Below are 12,046 nucleotides of genomic sequence, written 5' to 3' on the forward strand. Positions count from 1 at the left end.
AGGACAAGAAGCTTATAAATTGCACCTTATCTTATAAGGACCTTTGCGCTGCTTCTGGAGTGACAAGGGTGTTCTGGATGGGTAAGATTAAGGGTAGAGGCAGCCTGCTATCAAGATCCATGAGGAAGAATTTAGGGCACTAATCTCAAGCCATGTCCCCTTGAAAGAAGGGGAGGCCAGCTCTGAACCAGCCTCTCCAGTCACAGCAGGCAGGGGGTGGCACACGCTTATGTTGAGACTAGCAAGAACCTTTAACACTTAGGGAGCGAAACTCACCAACTCCAATAGTCATCTCCCACAGTAGACTAGACCTATTGAATTATCCTTGCACTCCAGAATCTCAACATTTGCTATTAGTGATGAGCCGCTTTTGTATCCATAAGGCCCAAATTTGAGTGACATATCAGTTTTTGCTGTGCCTAGTAACTGAACCCTGTTTGCCTGGTTTTGCTGTGTGGTTCAACTGGAAGGTATAATCCAGCCACAAGTGATCCCTGTTGGCTGCTAACACTACTGTAGTTTAGACTTTTTATAAAGTCCTCTTCTGGTGTCAGTGTCAATAAATATTAAAAGCAAGGATTATCCATCTGGAGTAGTCATAGTTTAAAATTTACGAACACAGCACTAAACATAACTAATAAATAAATAACGAGAAACATATTTGATAGGCCTATCACACATGAATATTAAACATCATGATATAATATCACGGCCAGCAGAAGACAGGACAACTGACACTAGGTGATTCCAGTTTCCGGTGCTTCAACATTATCAGCTGATCGGTTGGTTGGCAAGATGCCGTTACGATGGATTAATGTGTTAAATAAATAATGAGAGCTGAATTGAAGCTTCTCATTTAACATGAGTTCACCAAATTAATTCATTTTAAAATGTTTATAGATTTCTTCAAGCGTGTTTAATTTGCTATCTTTGATCAACTTCTCATTGTGAATGAAAGAAATTCTGATGACAAAAATGAAGATAGTGTTCTAGAATGGGAGAACTTTGATGAGTAACATGAGTTTTCTAAGTACAATTTAGCGATTGCTGTACTGGGCACTGAAGATGGTGATCGGGATGACGACAATCATGATATTAGTATAATCCACATAGCTGCTAAAGAATTTAATGCTTTTGAGGTAAAATTCAACATTATATTTTACACTCATAAGTGTTATATTTAAGGAAACAGTGGTTTTATAGCAATTATTTTTTACATAATTCGTCAATCAGTTCAGAAGATTAAGAACCCATATTAAACACAATTACAAAACATAATACAGTATTGATTTCTTTTAGGAATTGCAATTCATTGAGTAATATCCAGAGGCAGTTTTGGGGCATGCCCTTAAAATGGCAGAGTACAATTTTGGGGACACATTACTTTCTTGGTCCTGGTTACAAAAGGATTAAGTATTCATTAAACATACATTTTACAATAAAACTTTATATTATTATGTTAAAAGGATTTAATCCTCATATAATCCAATCAATTCAATGTGTATTAGTCATACCTTTAAAATGAAACATTGCATTATGTTATTACGAATATGAGGATGTAGAAGTGTTTGAGGTTTCACATCGTTCATAAGGTTGTTCTAGTAAAGCTGATTCTAAGGCTAAATACTATACTTTGAGCAGTCGTACCTTATTCTGTTGCATAGAAGGCTTGGCAGTGACCACTGCCCTGTACCAGCCCTCATCCTTACTAAACTTGGCCAGGTAGATCTTATTTGTGTCAACTTGTCTGTAGCTGGTTAGCTTGTGCTTAGAGATTTCTTCATCACTCAATGAATTCAGTACTTCACCAAGACGTTCACATGCTCCGCCTGGTATCTGTATGTACACTTCTCCTTTTTTTGATATACTACTTACATACACCTCCATTGCACACCCCTCCTGAAATGGTAAAAGTAAATTATTTATAGATACAACATCACTGTGATTAACAGTTGAAAAATAACAAAATTATAATTTAATAACTCATTGACTAGGTACGAAGAGAGAACCACTTGTAATAGCGGTAGCATAATCTTGCTATCTCGTCACAAAATTTTTACTACATATATAGTTAGTCTTTGGGTCTGAGTTAGAGATAACGCAGGTTCAAATCCTGTCTCTGACTGTTGCACTTTTTACATACTGCTAACAATTTTCAAATATTATCCGTCATATATTTAATGTCTCTGGTTGGCATAAAATATGCACAAAATATTCTTTCCTTATATATAGTATTTTTTGTTATTTTGAAGATTGCATGCAGCAACTCACAGCTGTAGTCAGTGTGATGTAAAATGTCAGGTGTACGTAGCAGTAAAATATTGTTTACCAAGGTCATTATAAATAATGAAAATAACACTGTTTATCAAAAAACTTTTGTGATGAGAAAATATAGTTATATATTGTACATTGCGTGTGTGTGTGTGTGTGTGTGTGTGTGTGTGTGCGCGCACGTGTGCGTGTGTGTGTGTGTGTGTGTGTGTGTGTGATTGTTGAGTCAAAAGATTTTGGATCAGAGGAAAAATTTACAAAAATCGTTATGGTAGGTTATTGTTATCGTTATCATTCCTGTCCATGGAAACAGTCTTATTACAAACAAAACAAAACTATGTATTTTCCTTAACCCAACTATGGCCAACAGCTGTTAGTAATAGACACCTGTCAACTATTTGTTATTAACCCAACTATGACCAACAGCTGTAATAGACACCTGTCAACTATTTGTTATTAATGGAGTTTTACTAATCCAAATAATTTATAGTGAAACTCGAGTTTCTTGTAGTAAAACATAAAACCCCTGCAAAACATAAAAAATATTTATGTTTTTCAGCTTGGAATTAATTTTTAACCTCAATGTAATGACTTATCAGTTACTAAAATAACTGCCAATAATGTACAAGTTATGTAATTTTCATAAAAACTGTTATTACTTCTCTTCTATTTTACAGGTAGAAAATCAAATTTGTTTCATCTATATAAATTGTAACACATAAATTTAGTTTATGAGTATGTATATAAAAATATTACAAAGGAATGTTGAATATTTATTATAATAGATCAATCTAAAAAATAGTAAACAGTTCTACACACCCACTATTTATTTTTGTAATCTTTCTAAAGTATTAACAGTTAAAAACATTAAGTACAAGATTCTATGACAAGATACTATAGAATCGGTAATAGACTAGTACAAAATTGCACATAATTTCTTTACTTTAGAATTGTTGTAAACTTTGAGAGTAGTTAAAAAAATACTTTGTATACCAGCACCTTATTGTAGTTATTTTATAAAAAGCACCGTTTAATTACGATATTGACTGACATTTTCATTCTCTTTAAATCTGTATACTTACGGTCACCAACTGGGGTTCTGCCTTTGCATAAATTTCATCTAGAAGAGCATCATTGACATTTATATCGACTTTAGCATCTGTTGTGTCGAATAATGTCATTTTTACAAAATCCGTTTGGGTATCTATGTGAGTAATTAGGCCAACTAAAACCTTTCCAATCAGAAAAGGACTGATTGCCACTACTTCAGAGGCAATCGGATCATCGCTGAAAGAATCCAAGCCCTCCAGTGCAATCTGTAATGCCTGAAATGCACAGAAACAATACAAAACACCATAAGTATAGCATTTTCTAAACATCAATGCTCCAATAAAGACCTTAATTGCTCAAATTATGTAATTAGTTATTATTTTGAAGAAAAATTATTTGTAAACATTTTGACATTTTCAAATATTCAAAGCTTTGGCGTTAAAATGCTATATTTTAAAAATTAACGTAAAATCAGTTCAATTGGAAAAATGTGCTGTGACTTGAGAAACATTTGAAATAAATTGAATCAATAATTAACAACGATTTAATTTTAAGTAAACAATAATTTAAATATCAGCACTTGTAATCTGATTAACATGTTAATGACAGTATAAAAGAAATTCAACAACTATTTAAAAAAATATTTAGACACTTTTACCTGTCTAGGGAGGGAACAATACTGCTCTGGTAATCTATACAAGCAATTGAATTTAAAAGTCTCATTATCTCCATGGTCGATGAGCCAAGCTTCTGCTTCCCTGGTATCATATTTCACCTCATAGACGCACACTCTGAACCAGCTTTGGGATGACCTAGCAGCGTAATACTGTCCCACTTGTACATCCAGGACCAACTCTCCTGCCCCTTCCGCATTGTAGTAGCGCTGCATTTCCATGGTCAGGTCAGCAAGTTTGTCCTAAAGCATATGCAAATTAATGAGTCAGAACAGTAGACTCTTTGTTTAAAGTTTATTATTTACAATTGATGTGACAAAAATAAAGTTTTGAAGATTGGAATCTATCTTATTCTTCGTTTTGTTTTAGAAAAACATTAACTTTATACACATATACAGACTATACTAAAACAAAGAGCAATTATGCACATGTAAATAACAAAAAATAGATTTATACATAAGAGTTTCTTAATTATAGTTTCAATAGTATAATTGCATTTAAATTATTTTACTAAATATTTTCTAAGAATACCCAATACAGAACTACGAATTAGAATTCCTAACTTATTTTTTGAATATTATAGAAATTATGTTTTATGGTATGAAAAATTAAAAATGGCTTGAGTATGAATAATAAAATTTAAATCTGCGATATCTAACTAATGAAAAGTTTGATTTAGCTAGTTTGAGTCAAAACTAAACAAATATTAATAAATAACAACAAAACAGATTAAACTACTTATAAGTTATGGGATCATACTAAATGTACACAGAAAATCTGATAAAGAACCCATTAATAGACAAGAAGATGATAAACACAAACACCAGATCCTTTCTCCACTTTTGTATTCAAAATACAAGACTTTTTACGTCATACCTCTACTAATAAAAAGCAAAACCATAATAAATGTTAGCTCATTCCTTCCTCCAAATAATGTTAAACAAATCATATTGATGGTGTATATGTTGTAGAAAGTTATTACGCAAGGGCATGTTTGATCAAGAGAAAGATTTTGATTAAGAGTACCGGGTTGATTACAAATTTGCTAGAAAACCTTCGTTTTAAAATTCAATTTTTTGAAATGGGTAAGATTATATAAAAATTCAGTGCAAAAAAGTGAGTTTTTCGAGTTGTTGAAAGACAATTGCTAGAATCAGCAAATTCGTCTTACAAACCAATTTTTAAAAAACAAATAAATTGGCTATACTAGGGTATAATAACAAACATAAAAATAATATAACACACGGGATTATGTAAAAGCCACTTGGTCTATTTTCAGTGAAGAAATGGGGAAATCTATAAACTCGGGCAAAAAAACTTAAGTCAACTCAGGTGAAAATACGGTTTTGGAAGATAAAAAAGACGTAACCCTTTTAATCGAACATTTTATTGAATCTCAAAAACAGGCAAGAACTTCAGTCAAGACCAGTCACTGCTCTAAATTTCTCTAAGAATTACAACTCAAACACTAAAGAGACTCTTTTTCCTTATACCAGTCACAAATGATAAAACTTTAATCTATTATAAAAATTAATAATTACAACATAATATTCTTAATTCAGAAACATGCATTAAGACTTATTAATGAAAAATAACTCCCATTAACCTTATAGACTCTTATTAAAAATTCTAAAATAAGCTTATATTTATGTTACCAAATTGTATATCCCTTGCAAGAGAGTTAAAGTAAAAATCTTTTTTCATATCTACAAAATTTCTATAAAATCCTATCAAATTTCCCCGTTTAAAAATTTCACACGCCCAAAAAACGCCCTCAGACTTTGTTAATCTCATCAGAAATATTTCAAATATAGATAACAACAAAAATATATAACGAATTTGTATAACATTTTAGGTGTTACATTACGAACACAATCTAAGCTATGTTTTGACACAATTTCTTAAATTTTCTTAAACATCATCTTAACATTCAAATTGTATGAAAGACAGTGAAATATGTAACTAATTTACTTTACAAGTTTCCCCCAGTATACGGAAGAGCTCAGTACAGTGTTTTCAATGATGACTGACATTCTCATGCAAGCTAGTACTCCATGGCCGAGTCTACAGTTAGCCAGCTTTCTCCAAATATCAGGAGTGCTACAATGTTTTCAATGATGACTGACATTCTCATGCAAGCTAGTACTCCATGGCCGAGTCTACAGTTAGCCAGCTTTCTCCAAATATCAGGAGTGCTACAATGTTTTCAATGATGACTGACATTCTCATGCAAACTAGTACTCCATGGCCGAGTCTACAGTTAGCCAGCTTTCTCCAAGTATCAGGAGTGCTACAATGTTTTCAATGATGACTGACATTCTCATGCAAGCTAGTACTCCATGGCCGAGTCTACAGTTAGCCAGCTTTCTCCAAATATCAGGAGTGCTACAATGTTTTCAATGATGACTGACATTTTCATGCAAGCTAGTACTCAATGGCCGAGTCTACAGTTAGCCAGCTTTCTCCAAGTATCAGGAGTGCTACAATGTTTTCAGTGATGACTGACATTCCCATGCAAGCTAGTACTCCACGGCCGAGTCTATAGTTAGCCAGCTTTCTCCAAATATCAGGAGTGCTACAATGTTTTCAGTGATGACTGACATTCTCATGCAAACTAGTACTCCATAGCCAAGTCTACAGTTAGCCAGCTTTCTCCAAGTATCTGGAGTGCTACAGTGTTTTCAATGATGACTGAAATTCTCATGCAAGCTAGTACTCAATGGCCGAGTCTACAGTTAACCAGCTTTCTCCAAATATCAGGAGTGCTACAATGTTTTCAGTGATGACTGACATTCCCATGCAAGCTAGTACTCCACGGCCGAGTCTATAGTTAGCCAGCTTTCTCCAAATATCAGGAGTGCTACAATGTTTTCAGTGATGACTGACATTCCCATGCAAGCTAGTACTCCACAGCCGAGTCTATAGTTAGCCAGCTTTCTCCAAATATCAGGAGTGCTACAATGTTTTCAGTGATGACTGACATTCCCATGCAATCTAGTACTCCATGGCCGAGTCTACAGTTAGCCAGCTTTCACTAAGTATCAGGAGTGCTACAATGTTTTCAGTGATGACTGACATTCTCATGCAAGCTAGTACTCCATGGACGAGTCTACAGTTAGCCAGCTTTTCTCCAAGTATCAGGAGTGCTACAATGTTTTTCAGTGATGACTGACATTCTCATGCAAGCTATTACTCCACAGCCAAATGTACAGTTATAAAAACTATATTGTACATAGAAGTAATCTTTGTATTTAATGTTTAAAAGTACACTATGTACATAAGGAAGTATAAGTTAAAACTTTAAAATCAATTACAACAACTTTATTTTTCTTGAACAGAATACCTATGCACATATTACTTTTTATACTGTAAGACCCCAACACCAATTAAAATTTTCTTACAAGAGGAACAGTAAAAAAAGTGTGTTTTGGGTGATACCTAAATATTTGTTAACAACAATTATTCAATTTTTTAATTTTTGAACACTGCACCCATAATAAACTAGAGTATAAGAGATTAATGAAACTGGTCTTATAAAATTAAAAATATAAAACTTACACTGAACATCTCTCCCACAATCTGACACCACACGTCGCATGTGGAAGTGGCATGGGTTATATACACGCCCAAGGAACCTTCGGGTAGGGTTTCCAGGTTGAGTTGCTCTGGTACCACCATTTGTTGGTTATGACTCTACAACAAAACTTGCATTGTACTCCTTAATTTAAGTTCATACCACATTTCACATCTACAGGAGGCATTGGTGATAAACATGCCAACTAATCTTAATTTTGACTTTTTTCTCACACAGTTTTCGTTTTAAAAAAGTTAATTATAAGTGTTATAAAATTAACATTAGAATTGTTAAAAGTATTAACAAAGAATTTAAATTGCATAATAGGAACCAACAAATAAAACAGCAGTTTGTTGGTACAACTTTTCTATTGTGAATTTTATAATTTATTGTTTATATGATTGACATTACATAATATAATTGTTGTTCTATTATAAACCTTTAAGTGCCAGTGTACAAATAACAAATCTGTAGAGAAAATTCAGCTGTAATGTAAAGCTTGCTGAAATAAAAATGTTTTACCATTATTTGCTTAACTATAAGGAAACCTAATAACCAACAAAGGAAATAAATCAGTAAAATTACCAATACAAAAATTAAGGTTGTTTTTCATATTAAATAAGCACATTGTTATAAAATTTTCATACTTAGTGCTTGCATTACTTTACATTATTTTTATGAGTACCTAAACTTGTGTTTCATATTTAATCTTTTATGATCACAATTTCATCCCAGACAGCATGTAATTTGACATGTTCGTCAATAATGACTTGTCATATTAATTATATCATGCTAAGTATACATGAGTTCTGAAAGGATATAACATCAAATGATTTTCCCTAACAACTCCATGTAAAGTATATATAACAGTCTGTTATTAAGTTAAGATAAACAGGCTATCATTAATACGTATTATTAATTTATGTATCCATTGCCCAATAACGAAATTTCAAAATCGACATATGCTCACACCAAAAACAAGGTTTTACACCATAATATTTGTAAATGTAGTGTTAGTTATAGTTGTAATCTTTTGTGTTATATCATTTATGATATCATGTTATATAATTTTTGTGTTTGTCTTATAGTTCAGTAGTGCATAAAATCTGGATAATTATCAACAAGATATGTGATCTGATCCTGACAGTCTGCCACATTTTAGTGTTTACTTCTGAATTTTACCTCTATTAATAATGATTATTGAAAAAGGTACCACAACATAAATCATATATACAAGGGTACATAGTTTATTATGGTTATATAAACTGTACTATAAATTATTGAGGGCTTTAATTATTGTACAATATTTAAGTTCTATTTTACAAAGTAAAATCTTGAAAATCAGATTGTTTTTTTAAAAATTATTCATTTCAAATCTATTGGGGTTACCCATTAATAATGGAGGAAATAATAGAGACTGGAATACACAAAAAAAGGTTTTGAGTGTTTCTCAGTCAATTTTAATTAAAATCATACTACCAACGTTTAAAAAACACTGATTAGGTATATTTTAGTAAGACATCTAGTTTGACAAACATGAGCCTATTTAGTCCAACAAACCAAAACTGACCCAGCTCACTATTTAGTTTTCAGACTATAGACAGGTTATCCAACTTATTGTTTGACTCTCCAATTTACTCCATGTATATACAAAACAACAATTTATGTAAGATCATTAATAATTGTTTTTCAAATGCACAATGCGTTTTCTGAAATACAATCATAACAGAAACCTTTACCTTATTCAATTATAATAAAAATAGACCAGCAATTGTCAAGAGATGAACAATTATGAGAACAATACAGTTAAGGAAAGGCTATATACAGTTGTTCACTTTGCTCACAGTTTCATTCTAGTAGGCTTATTACTATTCATGACACGTCAAAGAATACCCTGTATCAGATTGGGCTTTAGTAGTAACTAAACTTTAGTGATTGACCTTGTTTTTAAGGCTTTGATTTGTGGTTCTGATGAAACCATGTGGATGGGTTCCACAACACTGTCATACAATTGTGAGCAGTAACTTTATACAGGGTGAGGCAGACCACCCGTACAGTACGTATAGCGGCCAAACCAAACGAGGTAGATTATTCGTAACAACTTAAACCACCCTATTTCCACCCCAAAGAATTCGAAGAAATTATTTTGAAATGCCTAAAACTCCCCAAAAGGGTAGTTTTTGGGGGTAGGGGTGGTTTTTGGAAACTTTTCAAATGTAAAGGTATGTTGAGTTATACCTCATTTTAAAGGTAATTTCTTAACTAATTATTTTGATGCAAAAATTTTGAACATATCTTGCCGCTTATGCACAGGGTACACCAAAACGTTAAAAAATCAGGGGTTTGTGGGTAAATTTATTGCAACTACCTGCACAAATGTAGAGAGACGATATTTTTATTGAAAAATAATGATGAGATGGATTATCAAAAAATATCATCAAATGCCAACCCTACCCCAAAATGTACACATTTTAAAAATACATAGAATTTTTAAATTACTTAACCGCCCCAATCTAAAAAAAATCAAATAGCAACCTAGGTTGTGTTGTACATAATATTAGAAAGGTCTTTAAAAAATAAACATTTTGTACATTTAAAATTTGTCTCTATCTCCAATGGTTTCAAAAACTGTAGTACAAAAATATATTTCTTAATAATTTTACTCAATGTATTTATTATAAATGTCAGTGCAATGTGCAAGTAAAAAAAGTTCCAACAGTAAACTCGTCTCTTTCGTTTATGATTGAAAAAAATACTGTATCCAATTTTTAAAAGAGTTTTTTTTTTTAATATAAAAAGGTATTGGATTACTGTAAACTACAATGTATTTACGATAAAGTGCTGAGTTCTCTCATGAAACAGGAAAATTACCAAGTTATTAAATTAGTACATTTTCAATTATAAAAAGTTTTACACTTAAATTACACAAAAATGTATAGGAGAAAACCTGTTGTTATTTAATCATTGATGTGAGTGCCATGGAAGGAAGGAATATCCTGTAATTATTAAAAAAAGTAAACACTTCAAAACTGGCTTTGATAATAAATCTACCATGTTACAGCAGCATCATGGTAAATTATCAATATGATAATTATCAATTATCAAACTAAAACCAACAAAAACCTAGTAACTGACTGAGGTCAGTTAAGTGAGGAGTTTAAAACCGGTGCTCAAACTGCAACCCATTGTTTTCCAGACAGAGTTCAATCCTTGAGGTGAAGCTATCTACAGCTCTAATTATCTCTTCTCTACTGATTGTGTATATAGCCTCCCTTATCCGCTGCATCATGTCTTCTCTAGTTGTTGGTCTTGATTTATACACTAGTTCTTTTAGTCTACCCCACAAGTAAAAAGTCCATACACGTTAAATCAGGAGATCTCGCTGGGTAGTTCACAGGGCCGCCTCTTCCAATCCATCTATTGGGTATTGCTCGTTTCGAATTAATCGAAAATCTTCGGCGTAGTGTGCTGGTGCCGCATTGTGCATAAACCACATACGTTGTAAGATTTCCTCAGGGATTTTCGATCAATAAATTAGGCAAGTGACCAATGAGAAAGTTGATATAAACTACTCGGTCTAGGCGATCGTTCAAAGAAGAATGGACCTACAAATTTTGTCACCGATAATACCGAACCAGGTATTTAGTGTCCAGTTACCTTTGGTTGTCCACTTCTCGCATCCAGTGTGGGTTTTTCAAACGCCCAGTATCTCATATTGTGATGGTTCACTTCTCCATTACTCCTAAACGTGGCCTCATCACACCACAGAATGTTACGGTGAAAGTTTTGATTTTGTTGTAGTTTTTCTCGAGCCCACAAACAAAAGTTTCATTCTATGAAGGTAATCATCTCCATGGAGTTCTTGATGTAATGACATCTTATATGGGTGCATTTTATGATCATGAACGATTCTTAAAAACAGATCTTTGACTCATACCAGAATCAAGAGCTACTCTTCGTGTAGAATCATGCGGATTCAGTTCAAAGGCTGCCAAAACTTCGGGTGACCTATCCACTTCTAACGGGTCTAGCGAGTTCCTTTCCTTTGTTGTGGTCAGGTTGAACATGACCTGTTTCACGAACTCGACTAGCAAGTCTTTGAAAAAACGTTCCTGGAGTGATGTTCGCGGTCTGGGTAACGTTGGGCATAAAGAAGAGCGGCAGCTGAGTAAATTTTTGGAAACATTCCCCTAACACCATAAGCATCTGGAATGCCTCCTCATTTGAGAACGGCATTTTAGAACAAACAAAACTTACACTATGTACTTAAAAAAAATTTAAATTAATATCTACCTCATACCACATGGTCATAAGAACAACTGAATAGGGAGACGATAATAACAGAGATTAGATAAGAGACTAAGGAATTGGTTCCAAAGTTCTTCCAGGGGTAACTCGTGTATTTGGGATTGTGAAAACATGAACACCACGGTTAGATTGCTTTTTGAAACATGTTATACTGATAGAAATCCTGATG

General features: G+C 33.0%; 1 protein-coding gene across 3 annotated transcripts in view; it reads right to left on the bottom strand.

The window, feature by feature from the left end:
* The window catches only part of LOC124362626 (tudor domain-containing protein 7), a 113,045-nt gene that overhangs the window by 15,367 nt on the left and 85,632 nt on the right, over positions 1-12,046 (bottom strand). For all 3 annotated transcript variants that reach the window (XM_046817289.1, XM_046817288.1, XM_046817287.1), the window contains 4 exons: positions 7,554-7,688; positions 3,980-4,237; positions 3,354-3,596; positions 1,648-1,899 (listed from right to left, as the gene is read on the bottom strand). In XM_046817289.1, the coding sequence (XP_046673245.1) occupies positions 1,648-1,899; positions 3,354-3,596; positions 3,980-4,237; positions 7,554-7,688 (888 nt within the window). The remainder of the gene's footprint in view (positions 1-1,647; positions 1,900-3,353; positions 3,597-3,979; positions 4,238-7,553; positions 7,689-12,046) is intronic.

Source organism: Homalodisca vitripennis, chromosome 5, assembly GCF_021130785.1.
Source record: "Homalodisca vitripennis isolate AUS2020 chromosome 5, UT_GWSS_2.1, whole genome shotgun sequence".
Taxonomy (NCBI): Eukaryota; Metazoa; Arthropoda; class Insecta; order Hemiptera; family Cicadellidae; genus Homalodisca; species Homalodisca vitripennis.